The sequence below is a fragment of the Thunnus thynnus genome, chromosome 11, assembly GCF_963924715.1.
Source record: "Thunnus thynnus chromosome 11, fThuThy2.1, whole genome shotgun sequence".
NCBI lineage: Eukaryota > Metazoa > Chordata > Actinopteri > Scombriformes > Scombridae > Thunnus > Thunnus thynnus.
This window is the reverse complement of record NC_089527.1, coordinates 33,149,673-33,169,952: the sequence shown is the minus strand read 5'-3', so window position 1 is coordinate 33,169,952 and position 20,280 is coordinate 33,149,673. Positions and strand designations below refer to the sequence as shown.

Below are 20,280 nucleotides of genomic sequence, written 5' to 3'. Positions count from 1 at the left end.
TATTCAAACTTGATTATATGTGTAGTATGTGTAATTTCCCTTACAGGTGTCAGACGTGTGTAACATTTCAGGCAAAAATGTTGCAGCAGTTCAGTCAGTGCAATTTTCAAAATGCTAAAAATTGCAACAAGGAGTTTTTATTCCAGTGTGGGCAGTAGTTACCATACAAAATATTTTTATTATACTATTTTATATTAACACTTTTTGTTGACATCCTTTGCAACAATGATGTTGTATGACAGTATGCAGTACCCTGCAAACAGATATGTATTCATACAAAGGACAGGTTCACAATTTTATAAGTGTGTCTTAAACAACAGCCAGTCGCCCAAATGAACATTGAAACATGTTTTTCTTGCTGTAATCATTCCTCCTGTTCATACTGACCATTAGAAGATCCCTTCATAATGCACTTACACAATCCACAGTCCCCCTTCTGTGCAAAATGTATTTAAGAGTTTATCTGAAGCTAATATGAAGCTTCAGCGTCCAAATGAGTCAAATCAAGTAGATATCTTTCAATGTTAGTCTTTTTAGTGCCAAAGTCCCTCTTTTTGTTACTATACTTCCACCACAGCTCAACAGGGAAACACTGTCCGAGGAAACACAAAGAGGAGTTTGATGCTAAAAAGACTGTAAATGTGTCAGATATCCACTTGATATGACTAAAATACTTGAAAAATTATGAACCTGTCCTTTAAAGCTTCCTGAACTCTAGCAGGAGAAGCTGCTGGTTCACAGAGGAGATAAATGTTTGTATGATATGATGTTGTAAACATGTGAAATCTTGTGAAATCTTTACCAAAAGATTTTTTCTACCGTCCCTGCAAAACAGTGTTAAAATATACCTCCTTATGAATCTACCCTGCTCTTATACATTATGTGCATGGTTATGTTCAGGAAGTGGCAACATTTTAGGAGGTTTACCACTTCCTGCCCATCAAATGCTTTACAATAAGGTGAGAGAACAAAGTAACACCTAAACCAGCCACTGTGGGCAGTAAAGGTGAGTCATGCTAGCAGCTCTCCAATGTATTTGGGCACAGCAGTGCTTTGAGCTAAACACTAACTTCAGTTAGTACAATTGAGGCTGATGGGAAATGTTAGTTTTGCAGGTATGTGGTCACAAACCAAAGTACTGGACAGTTTAAGTTTGGGCTGATAGTAGTGCTAAAGATTAAGTAAGAGGGGAATATTAATGTCTGAACCAAAGTGGTGGACCAACCAACCAACATTGGCATGGCACTAGTTGTTGGGCCTTGCTTGTTGGAAGACAGTTTATTACAGAGTTTCACACTCAGAGGGAAAACAGACAACAGTACTGTTTTTTTTCTGTTTTGTTTATTGTGTTGGTCGTTCTTATCTTTCAAGAGATTATATACACAAATTAGTAAAACAAGAGAGTTATCCAAAACTTACACATTCAAAAAAAAAAAAGACAACCCTTGTGAAAAAGATTTTAACATAAGTGTGTGTTTTCATGTGCACTCTTTAAAAAAAATCCTTGAATTTTATTTTTTTCATTTCTTTTTCTTTTCTTACTCACACTTTTTAAAGCTAAACAAGAGAAGCACGCGTTCACACTCTTATTTTAAGATCAGTTTCCAGTTAAGAAAGAACAGGTGCAGTGTATTAATAGCTACAGCAGACGAAATACAAAAAAATAAAGTCTCCCTGGACTGATCTGTTCCAAAAACCAGCGAGTGGTACAAAAGTCGCCCTTTCTCCCGCTATTTTAGATTTGAACTGAAAGGCGAACTGCAAATTTACCCATGTATATTAAAATAAATGTTCAGGCTATAGTTACAATTATTTTGATTAAAATAATTTAGTATTCAGTAAGTCTGAATTTTAGCTAGTTATTTTCTGAAAAGATACCAAGAATAACACAGATCCCCAAAAATAAAGTGGAAAAATACTCGACTCTTCACCTTTTTTTTCACAATCATTGAATATTTACCAAACAGCTTCACATTTCACTCCTCTCACTCACTCAAACTACCTGAAGTAAAGGACAGAAAAAAAAGATGTGAAGATTAAAAACACAATCTCACTGCACGCCAGTGATTTTAAGAGCAGCTGCGAGGCGATGAGGCGTCTTAATGCTCACAGATCACAGTTTCCACCACAAACTTGTTCTCGAAGTGGCGAATCTTGTGGCAGTCCAGAGCCTCGCGCTTCTGCATACCTGTAACATGACCGGAGAGAGTTAACACGCTGCTTTCATGGAAAAAAACACTTTTACACGTTACAAGTTAAATATATAAAAGTCACAACTAAAAGATTGATTTCCTGTCCCTACCCAGAATCCTGTCTCTGCGCTGCAGCTTGAAGGTCTCTTTGCCACGGCAGAGGTTGTAGATGAAGTATCCGAGCTGGTCGACGTGCTCGAGGCGCTCGGTCACCATCATCTCCTCATGGATCAGGTAAGACTGAGGCAGGTAGGTGCCGGCCTGGACAGTACAATGTCAGAAATCATTTTTAGTGCTTTACCATCTTTAAAACATTAATGTAAAAATCTGAGGAACAACTGTTTTGCTGTTGATGTCTTCTCTCCAAGTAGAATATGTTTTGTCTTCACTGCCACAGGAGCCTGTTTACTCTAAACTGACCTCAATGCTGTCTTTTCTCATGCCTCAGATGACAAAACGTACATAAAAACATATCTGCTTGGTGGTTCAAACTGGTTCATTTTGTACACAACAGGAACTATTGGTACATTATCAAAACAAATGAATTTTAAGCTTCAATTCAGGGCTGCAGCAATCTGAGAATCCAGAACTCTTTAACAAACATTATTCTCATCATTTCATATCTAGTAAACAGACTACACAGTCTGACATAATGACTTGATTAACTGTCAGGCCTGCTTGTGATGCCCCTAATCAGAGAATAGCAGTTGTGAAGTTTATTCTGTTTTTGATGGGGCTCGGTCTGGACTGAAGGTGAAACAAGTGTCAAATCTGAGTGTGACAGTTGCAGAGAAACTGTCTGTTACCTTGACGTTGACAAGCAACTCCAAAAAGTCTTTGGGAGGCATGACGATGGAGGTGTTGAGTGGGATGACGTAGCACTTGTTCAGACTCAGATCCAGGTAGGCGGTCAACCTCTGAGACAGAAGAGAAACATTTACAGACTAAGAAATCAACTGCGGAGCACTATTTGTTTTTCTTTTTGGTAAAAAGATGAACTGCATTTTTGTGAAAATATCAATAGAAGTCTTCCTAGCTCCCTCATCTATGTCTGTGCTGACTGAGACGTCTCACCCTCTGGAAGTCGTGGACGATGTCTGCAGGGTCTCCGTCATCAAACTCAGGCACCGGGACATTGATCAGCTCCACCTGTTCCCTCTCCAGCACCCGGATTTTCTCCTCCAGCTGTCGCAGGCGGTACTGGTTTGGCAGCTCCACATTAACCTACAAACCAGTAAAGCCAGTTAATCAACTGGTCGGTCAGTCAGTCAGCTGACCGGATGAATATTTCCCAAAATGTGAAACTATCCCTTTAAGACTCTGCACTGTGAAGCATCTTGTTAGCTAAAGTGAAATACTTGCTACAAACCATGTGAAATAATCCCTCAATGAAGCTGTGAAGACTCATAGTAGAAGTTTGTCATTTGGCAGTTTTAGACCATTAAGTACAAATTTGTTCAACTTTACATCACAGCTAACCATTCTGTAAACCGTGTGTTAGAAATGAGATTTTTATCTCTACCGTTCCAGGCACCCATTGGTTTCCATTCATTTTTTAAAAACTTATGAACAGAAACTTGTTTGAGTTGTGAAATGCACCACAGTGAACATCAGATTGGGAAGTTATATGAGTCAAGTGTGCTAATAGAATTGTATATGGTGTGGGAATGAATGGGAAACAATGGCTGCTGAGCAACAGGAAAATATATGTACAAAATCTACAGCTGAATAGCATACAGTTTGAAAATGGTCCACAAAAAATGTAAAATAAATATGATTTGAAGTTAAAACTTGCAATCCTTGAGATCTTCGTGTGTGTTTGTTTGTCTAACTCAATAGAAAATAGCAGATCTCTGTGGGTATATATAGATTTGTATACAGAATGCAGTGATGTACCCACTGCAGGGTCAAGTCAATTAGTGCATCAGTGACTCAGCACATCAATCAGACACCAAATCAGGCAGCCAATCAATCAGTGACTCAGTCTGTAATGATTAATGATGCTTCATGTTCATGTACTGAATACAAACATCACACACATCTGAACTGATGAGCAACAAGAGGAGAAACTCCTGAACTGATGGGTAACGTTCAGAGTAAATCCATTGCTACATGTAAATGGAAGTGACAGTGTTGTGTTGTATCATACCTCCTCCTCCCCCCGGATCATGAAGTCCTCCTCACGGTAGTCCACCCCGCACACATACACTTGGCCTTCCTGCTGGTGGGAAGGAAGGCAACCTTCAGGTAAGTACATATCAATGGCCTGTTGTGCTCTGGAAGTGACTACTGTCCTTACGTTGTCACAATGTGATGATCTACTGTACTATGTGAGACAACATTCATACTGAGGTGGCTAGCACTTCAGTATCTCTGGTTATTACCATGTCGCATTTACAGGATGTGTGTCCTGATTTTTGGAATATGGAATATGTACAAATTATTGGTACCCTTGCATTTTATTAAAATAATGCACCATTCGCCCTAAACAGTGTTGAAATGAAAAGATCATTTATTATCAGTGCATGCCTATGTATGTATGTTTGTACTGGAATGAAACAAAAAAGTAAAATAACTGAATTCATGCTCATCCTACCAAGACATTCTAAAACAGCCTGGACAAAATTATTGGTACCATTTAGAAGTTGTAAGAAATAATTGATCAATCTTATAATCACTCAGGCAGCCAGTTTAAAAGGAGAAAATGACTCACTCTGCTGTTTTGTGCCACTGTGTGCATCACATTGAACATGGAAAACAAAAGGAAAACTAGAGAGTGGTCTGAAGTCATTAGAAATAAGGTAATAAACAAGCATGGTCAACGTAAAGGTTACAAGATCATCTCCAAAACCACTATTGCCAATATTATTAAGAAGTTTAAGGCTCATGGAACTGTAGTCAACATCTCTGGATGTGGTCACAAGAGGAAAATTGGCCTGAGATTGAACAGAAGGATTGTTTGAATGGTTGAAAAAGAACCAAGGAAAACTCCAATACAGATCCAAGCTGATCTTCAAGTTCAAAGTACAATAGTTTCAAGTCACACCATCCATCGCTGTCTGAATGATAATGGGCTCCATTGGTAGAAGACCCGGGAAGACCCCACTTCTAAGAGGGAGACACAAAAAAGCCAGACTGGACTTTGCCAAAATTAATATTGACAAGCCACAGTCCTTCTGGGAGAATGTGCTTTGGGCAGATGAAAATTAGAAAAAATTAGAGCTTTTTGGTAAATCACACCAACCCTGTTTGTTTACAGAAGAAACAATGAAGCCTTCAAAGAAAAGGACACCATGTCTACCATTAACATGGGGGAGGATCAGTGATGTTTTGGGGTTGCTTTGCTGCCTCAGGCACTGGGTGCCTTGAATCTGTGCAGGACACAATGAAATCAGAAGACTATCAAGGCATCTTGGAGCAAAACATACAGGTGGAGGTCATGGGTCTTCCAGCAGGATAATGACCCCAAACATACATCAAAAAACACCCGAGAGTGGGTGAGAAAAAAACGTTGATCCGTCCTGAAGTGACCTGCTATGAGTCCTGATCTGAATCCCATTGAACATCTGTGGAAAGAGCTGAAACTTGCAGTTGGGAGACGGCAGCCATCAAACCTGAGAGAACTGAAGCAGTTTGCTCAAGAAGAGTGGGCCGAACTACCAGTGGAGAAGTGTAGAAACCTTAATCAGAGTTACAGAAAGCGTTTGACTGCAGTTATTGCCTCCAAAGGCTGTGCTACAAAATATTAAGTTAAGGGTACCAATATTTTCATTTTTATTACCATGTCATTTTCATTTGTTTTATTGTATTGCATAATAGGTTAAGTTGTAAATCAAAAGCAAAGTTTCAGTTGTATATTCAATGTCAAATCAAGAATGATGGATACCTTATACTTATACTTGTCAGTTCCAACTTAAAAAAGAAAAAGTAGCTTGTCAACACACTGTTTTGCTGTTGGAGTTCGACCAATACCAATAAACTGTTAACCTGTGGAATCCACTCTTAAGCAGTATTGGATTGTATTGGTCCAACCATACTCTGCTGCATTTGCCCACTTAGTTTGTTTTATTTAGGCTGATGTGACAGCTGTCAGTCCAACTCTGAACAACCTCACAGAGACTGCTTGAGAAGCAGACTGGTGCAGTTCATATGTGGTAAGAATGCAAAGCATGCCAACCACAGATAAACTACTATTAAATCCATTTCTAATCCATTTTTAAGGGGTGAATCAGAAAGTGAAAAACAATTACAATAGAATCTAATAATAATAATGTTGTAAGATGGCATCTTTTGAATCTGTTGACATGAACAGTGATGCAAAAAGCTTTTCTGGTGCTTGCATTGTATGGAGAGCCGAAGTCATGACGTCACGTGTGGTTAGCACCGTTCCACTAGCTTCTGCTCAACACAATCTTTCATTCAGAGTTCCTTTAATCGCTTCCCATATTCTCAGACCGCTCGGCTCTACTACTGCAGCTGCTATCAGAAATGTAGACCTTGAACTAAACATATAAAGCGAGTCACATAACATACTGATGAGCAAGGCTGGAATTTAGTTATTAGCGTAAGCATAGCGACAAATGTCAATATTTTTAATGAGGTTTTCCTACTGTGTAATCCGGAAATTCCACTTTGACTTCGGCTCTCTATAGATAGAAACAAAAGAGTAAAAGGTAAATGGATAAACTAGATAAATGAATAAATAAAAATTAAACAGTCATGTAAGAAATGAAAGCTTTTGGGTTTGGATAGGAGGAGTTTTGAGAAAGTAACTTTCTCAAAACTTAGTTTGGCCCAATACCTATTATATAATAATTATTATTAACAACAGTGATACTAGTAATAATGTCTTTGAAGTTCACTGTTGGTTATGTTTTCAGTAAAAGTGTATTTTTCAACTGCATAGCGCTTGCTCAGTACATACTTTGGTCAGAACTAAATGTAAAGGATCCTTATTAAGAATGTTAGTGTTTATGCATTTCTGAATACTGGCCGATATATTGTTCTCTGAACTTTTAATACCTAAACTATCATAATCAGCATCGGCCTAAAAAATGTGGTCAGGCTCTAAGGTACAGTATAGTTTTTTCCTTGCTAACCTCCGGGTTGTAGTGCTGGTATAAGTAGGCCCCTCCAACCACCATTCCAGACAGCATGAGGGCCAGACCCAGGCACATGCACCAGCACCAGGCACGCGACTGCTGACGCACCGGCAAAGCTGCCTCCGCATCCTGCAGGGGAGAGAAAAAGATGGATGATTAGGTGTGATGAGGTTTGAATGTTTCCACCATATTTATACATTGAGGGATTAGAGAGGCCGTCCTTCAACCAGATGATTCAAATAAAAGACTTTCAGAGATCAACATGACGACTCATCAACATCAACTTGCCAGTGTTTGCCAAAGATTTATTTATTTAATTTATATTATTTCATCTGATGATTTGGTTGAAATTTACTCATAGCTTTGCCAGTCGTCTTCTATATTCCACCCAGAAAAGGAACTTCTAGACAAACGCTACATTATGTGGTGAATGATTTTATATATTTGTATGACATCTTTAAACATTCGTGTACAAATTGCATGTACACTGCATACCACATGTCCACATTAGCCTTCTTCTGGCTCCAAAAATCCAAGGTGACAACGGTCAAAATGCCAAACTCAAGGCTTCAAAATGGGAGTCCACCAACCAATTGGTGACGTCACGGTGGGTCAGTCCGTTATTTTTATACAGTCTACGCTTGAGACTTTGAGCTGAGCTGAATGAGTGGAAAAGAGGATTGTGGGTCAATAATGAACAGTGCGGAAGAAGCTGGGGCTTATCAGCAGACAAACATCAGTTGGTGGACTTTGGCCAGAAGGATAAAGGCCCAGCTTCTTCCAGAAGAACCCCTGCTTTCATCTCCTCCTATCCAAACCCAAAAGCTTTCTCTGACTAGGAGAAATTCCGTCTGAGAGCAACATAATATTTGAATGTTCTGTTCGGTGAGTACAGCTATTGTGCATTTCAGCCTTTCCTCAGTTTTCACAACTTGATGACTGTGAGATGTGAGTCAGCATTTCTTTGGTCAGAAATAAAGACAATACAGGAAGACGATACAGCAGATTTACAGAAACAGCTGAGCGGCAACTGACAGTCAGTTCTTTCTGACGGAACTACCCAGAAAGTTGTGCAAAACAGAGGAAGGCAATAGGAAGAACTTTAGAAAAAGAGGAACCCGGAACGGTTTGTTGAGACCACATACGACTAAAATATGAGAAAAACAAGAGGAAGTGAAGGTGAAGCCTTTAAGGAGAAAAGTGAGGGTGGCTGAGAGAGCTGCTAACATTCATGGTGTTAGCTGAAGTCTGTTTGACAGGTCCACTGGCTCACAGCGACACAAAAAGGGAACATTTCCTGAGGCTTTTCTCCATCAGTTATAAAGCTCAGCTCATCTCTGTTGAGGGGAGGTTTGTTAGAATCACTCAAGTCTTTTGACTTTAAGGGAAGAAAAGATGAACTGATGGAAGAACAGGACAGAGGCAAAGGAGAAGAGGATGTATCCACTTAATGAACATCTTCAGCCTGCCGCAGACACATGAGAATATTAAACAGCTCAGTCTGCTTTAGAGACTTTCTGGCCCTGAATTTGGCCTGTCAGGCAGGCTGTGTGCCTTCAGCAAAAAACACAAGTCACTCACTGAACGGCCTTTTATTTTTTGTTCAAGGTGAGCAAGCTAGATTTTTAAAAATGTGTTTGACTTTCAGTGTGTTCATTTTTTAACAAGACTGAGACCATGTCCACACTGAGCCAGCTAAATTCATAAAGGCATCTTTTTCTCTTGGTTTTGGCCCTCCGTCCAGAATAAAATGGTATCTTTCTCCCCTGAAAACGGAATGGTAGAGCGGGTTGTCCACCAATCAGAATGTCGGTGATTCAACCCTCAGCTCCTCCAGTCTGCATGTCAAAGTGTCCTTGGAAAAGATACTGAAACCCTAATTGGTTTGTGAATGTGTGTGTGTGAGCAAAAAGGTGCTATATCTCTCCTGATGAGCAGGTTGCCAGTTACTATCAGTTAGTCAGAAAATCAAAGGGCAATTAATTGACAATCATTTTGATAATCAATTATTTGTTCATTAATCTATTATCAAGCAAAAATGTCAAAGATTTGCTGGATCTAACTTTCTAAATGTGCAAATTTGCTACTTTTCTCTGTTTTTTTTAACATTTAAATTTGAAGACATCACATGGGGCCCTGGGAAAACTGTGATGAGCATTTTTCATTTTTTTCCTATGTCAAAGGCTTCACAATTACTTCAAATAATCACTTGTTACAGTGATGCACTGTGGGATGGATGAAAATCTGAGCTGTGCAAAAATTCACAGCTGAGAATATACATTTTATGTCCAGATAATTTTATCATTCATCAAATATTTAAGTGTTTTTTTTCTTCCATAAATGTCTCAGTTGATGTTCTGGGACACATTTCACAGTTGAGTTTTACTTGATTTACTACTGATGGTTCAGCTGGAGAAGCTATGTTAGAAGAGAAGAGGTGACAAACAGGCTATCCAGTTGGAGAATCAGGGCGTTTCGAGAGGTGTTGAGTCATGTCTTTAGTTTAACGTTGTCCATAGCTCACTGACTGGTTGGAGACATGTCTTCAGGGCTCTATGGAAGTGAACATTGAGCTAGTAAGATGTGAGCAGGCATTACAAAGCTGCTAGAGAGAAGCTGTCCCTATTAGATTCTGAAGGATCAGAATAAAGGGAAGAAACTCCACTGAAGCAAAAAGTAATAATATATAAGAAGTGTCAGGATCTCTCTGGATGCAACTCAAGTCATTTTCTAAATTCTCATGAAGTGATCTTCCATTTTCACAACAGCCTGGAGCTTCAGCAACATGACACAACAGGCCTTCAGACGAACATTTCATAACTCTGTCACACACACACACACCCTCATTAACACACATATGTCAACATGGGTAACATCACACAGCAGGAACATGTGTAGTCAGAAATGCACACACTCACAGCAAACGGATGGATTCTCAGAACTGCATCTATAGGTTTCAGGGAAGTGATTCTCATTACTTCAGCCCTTTTTTGTATCCCTATTTAACAGCTTCCTGCTTCAATTCACTTCCTCTTCTCTTTTTTGTTTGCAGACCACTTCTATCTAATGTGTAATGTGTTTTGGCCTCTGCACATGATCTGTCTCTCTGCCGTGTGAACAGCTGCCTCCTTTGGTTTCATTTTGAAAGCTTTTTTGAGGCCGCTGGTTGTGGAGATTCCTGGTCTGGGCTGATGTGGGGAGGACAGAGGCTGCTGGTTCACACTTTACTGGAGGTTTGTCTGGGCTGCGACTGTCACTAACACCATCCGAGCACCCGATTGGTTAGCACAGGACCCATGACTGACAGTCTGCAGAGGTCCGTCAAGCACAACACACCACCAACGCTCATGAAACTCTGATCAAACTGTCAACCTAGGCAGTGCTAATCAAATATGAATGGAGATACTGTTACTGCATTCACTGTTTCCCACCTCATGTTTTCAGAAACATATTTTTTTTGGTCTGTGTCCGTTTATAACGCAATACAATGTCATCTATAGAGAGTTTTTGCATTACAGAAGAATTATTCTTTCCAGTCTAACTTATCAAACTTTGCTCTGAAACACAGATTTTCACCATATTGAATTCTGCTCTCACTCTAACTGTTATTAAGTCAGCAGTTGCTTTAGTTGTCATAGTGACCGTTTCATTATCTTCATCATGGTCTGTTCTGAGCTGTTTGCTTCAAGTCTCTTTGACTTCACCTAGACAAATAACCTTTCTTGTCTCTTGACTGGATTTTATCGTTGCATTTTATATCATTGTTCTCATCTGGAATCAATGTGCTGATGTACTACACTGAACTGTGAAGCCAAACATGATTCATCAGCCTGCAGTGTCCTGAGCATCAGTCCACCTGAGAACAGCTTGTGTCTGTGGAGACAGGTGAGTATCAGTGTCCGGGACAGAGTTTAGTTTCAGTGCGCTGGCAGTAGCACATGAAACTCCATCCTCTGCTCTGAGCTGCATTCACTTCTGTGAAGGTTGAAACTTCTGCTTGAGTTAGATGGCAGAAAGACAATAAAGTAAGCCGGCACACAGTGAACCAGGCAGACCCTCTTTGGATTAGAGTTTTTAAAAAGGAAACACTGAAAGGAGATGTTACTTTTTCACCGTGTGTTTTCATATTACTCTCTTTAACCTACAAAGCTGAGGCTGTCTGTGTGGTTCATGATATCTTACTCAGATCTCTGAACCAAAATGTTCTACTCTGTGACTGGATAGTGACAACTCTAAGATACATCTGTATGACAATGCAGCTCACAAACAGACACATCCAAGGTTACTGTAGTAGATGTTTCAACTAAAATTACATGTAAAAAAAAAATGAAAGGGAAACTAAAATAAAACTTAAACTAAAAGCAAGAAAATATTTGAACCCCCTTCATAACTGTGTGTCGTAGCTGTGCATCATATTATAGGGAGTTATGTGTGTCATGTTATGAGGAGCAATAGCTTTGCTGCATTGGGTGAAGGGTGCTGCTGTGTGTGGGGGGAGGACGGTGGGTGGAGGTCATCCTCTGCTCCCTGTCTGTCTATCTGCCTGGTTGGTTAATCTTCCCTCTTCTTGAGTTTTAGTGCTCGGCGCCCTGTGGGAGGCGGCTAAAGCTCCCCAGCTGAGTCTCTATCTCACTGATTAGACCATAATCCCTTTCAAGCGCTCCACGTGCCTCAGACGACCATCGGAGAACACACAGGCGGAGAGCAGTGTCAACCAGAAAGTAGCCTGTGACATGGTAATTATTACTGTATCTGAAATTTCAATTATTACAAAGGAAAAAAAAAAAAGACGGTTTTGGGTTGACAACTAAAAACAATGCAGCTAGTGTGATCTGGTCGTATTTTGGCTTTGAACCAAAAAACAAAACAGTGCCAGCAAACCTTAGTGAAGCTGTGTGATTTGCATAAAGAAAGCAGTAGCCAGATATGACAGCACTTTCCATTTTTTTCCATCTTAACCATCAGCTGCTACAACAAGCCTCGACCAGTCAACACCAACAACAATATTAAATACCCTAGAGACAGTGTGTGGTGTCAAGCCTGATAGGGCTGCAACCAACTGTTACTTTCATTATCCATTAATCTGACCACTACTTTCATTAATCATTTGGTCTGTAAAATTCACTAAAAAAACACCATACTGAGAGGCCAGAACTAGAGAATGTTTGGAATTCTGAAGTGACTAATCAATTAATCAATAAAGCATCACATCACAGATAAACAGCATTAAAAGACAAGTCTTACAGGTAAAATATGAGACTCATGTAAGCTGTTACAAGAGATCAGTGTAGCTGTAGTGTACTGTAACTGATGAATCACTAAAGGAAGAAACATTAGTAATAACTAGTGCAGCGCCCGTTCAAAACAGGCCGACTGCTTATTACTTCTTGACGACATATGTATGTATCAATTGACAAATGTATCAATTAAAATGATACGGAATTATTAATTAGTCTAAATGGTGGTAAACTGAGGTTGAACCACAGAATTAGCTTACAGCCTTCCATTGGTCGATTCTGCTGCCAATCAAACGTGTCTGCGCTCCTATTGGCTAGTTTTACTGCAGCCGCCTCCGTTTTTTTTCTCCTGTGTGTGCTCATTCTGATGTATGGTGCAGATTGGGTGAGCGTTTCAGGAGATATGCGAAGGACATACATACATTGCTGGAACGCAACATGATGTCATCTGACAAGGCGCTGCATTGGCCAATCATGTAAGTGGGCGATCAGACCATGAGAAGAAGAACCGTGTTTACCGTGTAGCACTGTAACATTCCACTGTTCACCCAGAAACTGTGAAGGTGGAAGAGAGACTCGATGCAATGCCCTGCCATGATTGCTGTGCATTCGTCTGGCGTTGCATCGTGTTGCAAGTCAGAATTTCTGGTTAGTATTTCTACTTGTGCTATGATCAGATACATCATACAAATGGGCCTTGTAGTGACATGCCCACACCTCCAAAGAACGCTGCGCAGAAGTGCCGCATTGCCGGATTTGGTCTGGACGGAGCCTTTATGTGTTAGTTTCTTAACAGGAAACACATTTCACCATGTGAAGCCAACTGGCAGCTCAAAGTGGCCACTGCGGGACAGAAGTCTGACCCAAAAATGGGAAATCTTGTTGCTCCAGGCCCTGTGGAAGCTTTGGCTTTAATCCAACCATATGTTAGATCTGCATAGGAGGATGACCCAAATGAAGCTACTGATAAGCTGTGGATTTATCCTGCTATCACTAAACAGGAATAAATAGAGGTATGGAGGTTACCTGATCTGCCAGCATGTACCGTCTTTATCTTGGTCTGGAATTTGATTTGGTGCATTGTGACAGTTGTTCATGATCTGTATGTGATTGCCAGCAGCAAACACATTCAGTTCATCAGGTATCTGCTTTTCTACGCAGTTCACACAAACTTCTTCAGAAAAGACAGCTCAAATGCAGGAACACAGCGACAAGTATGTGCATGCAGCTGCACTTAACCCCAGCATATAAAAAAAAATAATGTTTCTCTCCGGCACACCCACATTATCAGCACAATAAGACCACAGCTCAGCTACAGCCAGCACGTCTTCACAGAGCTTCCTTCCTGTTTCTGCATTCACAGCTCACTGTCTCTGACCATATTCACCACCGAGAAAACACACGCAGCGACTTACAGTCATTATTATGCTCTTCATATGAGATGAATACTTGAGGTTTTTGGCTGCTGATCAGATGACACCTACAGTGAGCAGATATATCTCATTTTAATTGGAGGAGCTGCTGCTGTTGGCCAATCAGGCACCAGTATTGTGAACACTTTTGTTGTCAAATGTATAAATGATATGATTGTTTGAAATGTTTTTATATCGGTGCCAACACATCACACATATGTTCATACCTGACTTTTTAGACTATAAACATCACATTGTTGTCTCAACACACAGCTGTACAATAACTGCTGAGCACAACTAGTAATATGTGTTATGTTTCACTGATATGCATTCAGAGTTACTTTTTGTATGTGGTTCATATTGTTTTTAGTAGATGTTCATAATAAACACAGTGCTCTACTTTTGGTTTCCTTTCTCTTATCTACACTGTGCATCTGTTTCTGTGCATCTGTGTTTCCTGCTGCTGTGATCATTTGTGTGCAGCTAACCACAACTGTGGTTTATGTTGTTCACAAAGTTGTGAAAACAGACCTTTAATGAGTGCGGCCCATCTACCAACACAGCCTGAATATCAACGTGCGGCAGAACGAGCTGACAGCAGAGTGTGATGTGTTAATATGCTGCAGGATACATTCAGATGTTCCTGCTAACCTTCAGCCAGCTGTTTAGTGTTTTCTCTATTGGAGTTCTGCAGAGAGACTTAGACAGAGACTTCATGCCTCCTGGTACAGGAGCTGACAAACGCTGCCTGCTCCTTTTCACATTAGTTTTTGGCATGATTGGCCTTTATTTGAAAGTATAGAGACATGGAACAGGGGTAGAGAGAGATGTATGACATGCAACACGGGTCTGCAGTGGGAATGGTTGCAGACGTTGCAGTTAAGTGGGATGTGTCTTAACCAGCAGGCTACTGGTGCACTTGTTTCTAATTGAGCAGAGCTCATTACTGACTGGATCTATAAATGAGTCTGAACAGTGACGAGGAGGACGGCAGGAAACTAATTGTTGATTTTCACAAAGCCAACCCGTGTTTAGAAAAGCAGCTAAGATGGTGATTAACCCTGATAATGTTCACAGGATCTCATGTTACAACTCTAGCTTGCAAACACTGAGGGCCTGAGGTCTGACTACATCATTTATGTGAGGATTTTAAGAAGACTGTGCTGTGCTGTTAGAGATGAAATGAGGAGGATCTGCTTCATTACACCTGATAACCTGATAAGTCTTGTATGTTTGTCATGAATGAAGCACACTGAAGAGGAAGAAACCAGCATCCCTGTTTGAACACATGGCTCACTCAGGAAAAGCTAAACTAAGCATGTAGACATACTTAGCCGAAATATTTAGCTCCATCTATTTCTTTGTGTCTATTAATGTCTTAGCAACTGTCTTAAATAACAGACAGACGCAGGCTTTAGCTGACTGCTTGGTTTCTGCTGATGCTCTTAGAGACTGAAGAGAAGTAAAAACAACACGATCCCTGCTGAGAATAGTTTCCGCTCAATCATCAAATAAAACAATCATCTGCCCCATTTCCTTTGTAAGTTGATGCAAAAACTGATCAAACTAAACAGAAACTAAAAACAATTTGAGCTTGATTTCATTAACACACACACACACACACACACACACACACACACACACACACACACACAGGTGACAGACACTGACGGTCTACTGCTCAAGATGACTCCAGACGCTGTTACATCACTGGATGAGCGGGTGTCGAGCGTCTCACGGCAGGTGGATTCTGAATATTTCACACACACACACACACACACACACACACACACACACACACACACACACGCTGTCTAAAAACAGACAGATGCTATAGTGAGAAGCAGCATCAGACAGTCTGCTAACACACAGTGACAGTACTTTGTTTAGGTGAGGGATGATCGTGGTCAGGAAGAAATGAAAACTAGTGCTCAAATGATTTGTCATTTAATCGCTCAGTCGATAAATACACAATTAACCAACGACTAGTTCATGTTTATAAAGTAAAAATACCAAACATTCACACAAGAATTTCATGAGCAGAACCTAAGAGGATTCCACACAAAACCCCTGGTGAGCCTCAGAAACACAACAGCCAGGTTACACTTTCAATCAACCATGGTGGAAAGAGGAAAGTGTGAGGAAAAAAAAGGAACAGTTCATGAGCCAAAGCATAGCAGCTCATCTGTCAGACAGGGTTCTTCTGTAACGGTTTGGGCATGTATGGTATTTATTGATGATGTCACTACTGACAGAAGCAACAGGATGAATGCAGAGGTAAACATTCAGTCAAATGCATCAAACTCAACATACAGCCAAAGCAACCAAAGAGCTTTTCAGGCTGAAGAGGTGGAATGTCCTCGACTGGCCGAGTCAATCACCTGATCTCAATCCCCTTGAGCTGCATCCCACCTGCTGACGACCAGACTGAAGACAGAGAGCACACAACAAGCCAGAGCTGATGTAGGCTATATAAGTCCAAAGACTTCAGTCAGTCATTGAATGCAAAGGATTTTACACTAAATATAAAATATGAGGATGTTGTTTGACTTCATGTGTATCTGTCCAATTACTTTTAAACTCCTAAACTTTAAGCACTATGTGTTAAAAGGGCTATATCTCCAGCATAGTTCTTTCTATATTGATGTAAACCAACTCTAATTAAAGCTGAGACTTGGCACTTTAATATAGTATCCATTATTTGATTTCAAAGTGAATGAGCTGAAGCACACAGCCTGAGGAACAAACTGTCTAAATACTGGCTGTCTAATCTGAATTTTTAAAATGTATATCTCTAATATCAAATGTGCACTGTCAGACACATGAAGGCTGAATAATACTTCACTAACATGATCATCTGTCTATCAGCAGTGTATGAGAGAATGCAGAGGGCTGCGGACGGTGAGGTCCCTCAGCGCTCTACACCAAGTGCTGGGGAATCCCTCTAAACAGCACTAATAAGTACAGAATGTGCCGTGTTCACCACTGCTTCCCCAGGAGGGAAACATTAAGTTCCAATTATTGAGATAAGAGTCAGCAAGACTGAAACTCAGCGGGGGTGGGGGGTGTGTGTGTGTGTGGGTGGGGGGAGACAAAGATATGCATCATGTCACGCAGAATGAAAGATTAGAACAAGTCAAGACAACAAATCTCACATCTCTATAAAAACCTGTTTATCTACAATTTCACTTCCTGGGAAGTCATGCACTCATCTTATATCTCTTTAACTGTTATCAAGCATTGCGTGTGTTCTCCTCACAGATACAGTCAAATCTCTCTAGAGATGTATTGACTTTACAGAGAAATAAAGCCAGTCTATAGTATCAACATGCAAACAACTTCCTCTGAACGCCTGAGACAGAGACAGAGCAGCTCCTTTCACAACAGGGTGGAGACTGAGCGGGTGGAGTCAGAGGAGGAGGTTTCACTGGACTTCACCCTGAGACACAACACTCAGCAGTCAGCACTTTCAAACCCAGACCAGCTTGAAACAGCTGAATACTCCAGCAGTTAGTTTTCAGAAAGAAATCACACGGTGCTCTTGGTAGTTTCACAATGCCTCAACTGGAACTTTGTCACACTGTCATACCAACTGTAAACTGCATTTTTCTTTGCTGATGTTGTCACGTTTTTTTTTTCAGAAATCACAAACCTAGAATTATTATACTGTGTAAAGTGAGTTGTTCCACTTTTCCAAGCCTTTCAGTTAGTTTCATAGCTTCTCTTTGAGCCCCACATAAAGGTATCTTGTGACAGGAAGCTTCCTCTTTGTCTGGAAGCCACAGAGGCCAAAGCTATTCTCAATACTTTCAACATCAAACTCTTCATTTCCAATTGATCAGGGTGTCAGTTATTTTCAGAGGTGCAGAAAATAAGAAAAAGTAACCAGCCACAGTTAAATGTTGGGATGATTTGGCTGGTGGATAATTGATAAATGAATATTTTCCCGCTATGTCTACTTTCTCTTTTACAAGAGTGACGCACTTTTCACACAGAGAAACAAGAAGCCAGTTTCCTGTCGAATTAAACCTCACAACAATCAGCTAAACAAAAAAGTGAGACATGAAGCACACATGACTTTATGAGGTGCACAATTCTCATAAAGTGTGGAAAACAGGTTCAGACTGGTTGATGGCAATCAAGAGAGATAAAATTATTATGAGTCAGCAAAATTAAAACTTGTTTTGATATTCAAGTGTTCAAGTAACGTATGTAACAAGTGAAAACAAAAAAGTTTTATTGCTGTTCTTCTAACTATGATCATAAAGTAAAAATGGTGTTGAGTTTTTGTTTGGAATTCACCTGTATTACAATTACATGCGAACTTCATTAAAACGCTGCTTTAAGTTCGACATTCACACGTATTTATTTACTGTAACCTTGGACCCGACAGAGAATAATTAACTAAAAGTACAGAACTTCCATAATAGTTTTCAAGATGTACAAGGACAGTAGACAAGACAACAACACAGCAAAATGACATCCATATGATGTTAATCAAAGAAGAAAAACAAAATGCCTCATGAGGAAGCGGCCGGGACTCCCCTACCTTTTAAACATATTCCTCAGGGACTTTTTCGGTAATGTTAGTGTAACACACTGAAAAGTCCCCATAAAAATACTACAGTGTGTGCAACTTACAGAAACTGTGGAAATATATCAAGGACTTAGCTAAACCAAACTACTGAGTGTCCGCACCTTTATCTAAACAGCGTCTTTCTCCTTCCACCGAGCTGAAAGCTAAGTTTACGTTAGCTCAGTTAGCCATTTTCTACTCACTTTGTCCTCCTCGGGAATAAGAGTTTCAACGTCCTTCTTCACATCTTTCTGTGACAAAGCGGAGTTAAAAGACACTTTCACCATCCTGGAATAAAATCCGACAAACTTCTGCTAGGAAAAAAATGGAGGAATAGGACGAAAAAGCTGCAAACAGCAAAACAGAGAGAATTTGCTCCGAGGTGAAGAAGCTGTAGTTCTTCCCCGCAACTCAGTCTGTCTGATGTGTTGTTGTGATAGCAGCACGGTCAAGCTGCGCTTAGGCATGCCAGGACACTTCCGGTTTGGTTCCAACATAAAAGCATAACTGCTGAAACAGCATTTCCTCAATGAGCACTGAAGTGGAAGTTTTCTAAAAGTAGCAGTGCTACAATCAAAGACACTAATGAGTAAAATACACTGTTGTAAAAACAGGCCCTGCATTCAAAATCTTACTTCACTAAAAGTACACAAGTATTACATTTTTAAATCAAAATGCTACTAGTATCACCCCTCAGTGTTACATCATTATATATCTTTCTCTAGCATTTTCATTTTGTAGCTGGTAGAGGTGAAATAAGTATTGACTACTTTATATAGTCTACTGTTGTAATTTAGTCTATATTAACATATCATCTGTTATAATTTGATCATATGTTTAGTATATAGAATCTGAACCTGCAAGTAATCAGTAGTTGTCACATAAATGTAGTGGAGTTAAAAAGTATAATATGTAACACTGAAATGTAGTGGAGAAGAATTATTAAGTAGCATGAGATTAAACAATACTCAGGTAAAGTGCAAGTACCTCAACATTGTAATGAAGTACAGTACTTAAGTAAATGTATTTAGTCACATTCCATCACTGTCTCTGACTTATGTTAGTGGCAGCTGGAGATTATATTCTCAATATATGTATACTGATTTGTTTCTGTTGGTTTATCTAATGTATCAGAATGTATTTAAGCTTTAAAACTACATTTCTACATGACAGAGTTTCATCAGGACACAGAATTGGCGCTCATGTCATAAAGTGTTGTATGCCCTCCTTTATTTGCTTATTTCTTTCTCCTTCTTACTAAATCAGAGATCTTTTTAGACACTTCAATCTTTTCTTTCTTTCTTCTTCTCATTTTCTTCTTCTCATCCTTGCATGACCATCAGGGCCGCCAGACTGACTGTGGGGCAAATTGAGGTAATTTGTTTCTTTGTTTTTTTCCCCCAATTTTCAGTTTCTTTTTTTTTTTTCTCCAGGCCTGCATTCCTTTTGCTGGTGAATTATCTTGTATCACTAACTCCAAAAGAGAACTGGCAGATGTTACATAAATACCAAAAAGACAACACGCTCACATGAATTCACTGTTATTTATCAAATGATTTGGTTAATTATTGGACCGTCTACAGGACAGATGAAGTAAGAAAAGCACAGGCCTTGTTCCTTTAGCTAAAATCAGGAGCTCTCTGTCTGTGGGACAATTGTTAAAATACCGTAACCATTTTATTTTTAAAGTCAAACTCACTGATGTTCCGGATACGACCTGCCTGCCTGTGTCTAGCTTGATGAGTCTCTCCACGAAACGCT

At 39.9% G+C, this 20,280-nt stretch overlaps 1 protein-coding gene across 4 annotated transcripts; it reads right to left on the bottom strand.

Annotated features, from left to right (window-relative positions):
* Positions 1-1,322: 1,322 nt before the first annotated feature.
* Positions 1,323-18,955, bottom strand: LOC137193239 (integral membrane protein 2B-like). Of its 4 annotated transcripts, none has more exons than XM_067604534.1 (8): positions 18,723-18,955; positions 7,292-7,423; positions 6,803-6,838; positions 4,342-4,413; positions 3,267-3,416; positions 2,999-3,109; positions 2,303-2,453; positions 1,323-2,188 (listed from the first exon to the last, which is right to left on the bottom strand). In XM_067604534.1, exons 1-8 carry the CDS (start codon positions 18,804-18,806, stop codon positions 2,100-2,102), a joined length of 825 nt encoding a protein of 274 aa, XP_067460635.1. In that variant the 5' UTR covers positions 18,807-18,955; the 3' UTR covers positions 1,323-2,099. The 4 variants fall into 4 exon arrangements, with proteins under 4 accessions (XP_067460635.1, XP_067460636.1, XP_067460637.1 ...); XM_067604535.1 differs by having other exon boundaries at positions 4,342-4,410; XM_067604536.1 differs by lacking the exon at positions 6,803-6,838.
* Between the last annotated feature and the right edge of the window lie 1,325 nt (positions 18,956-20,280).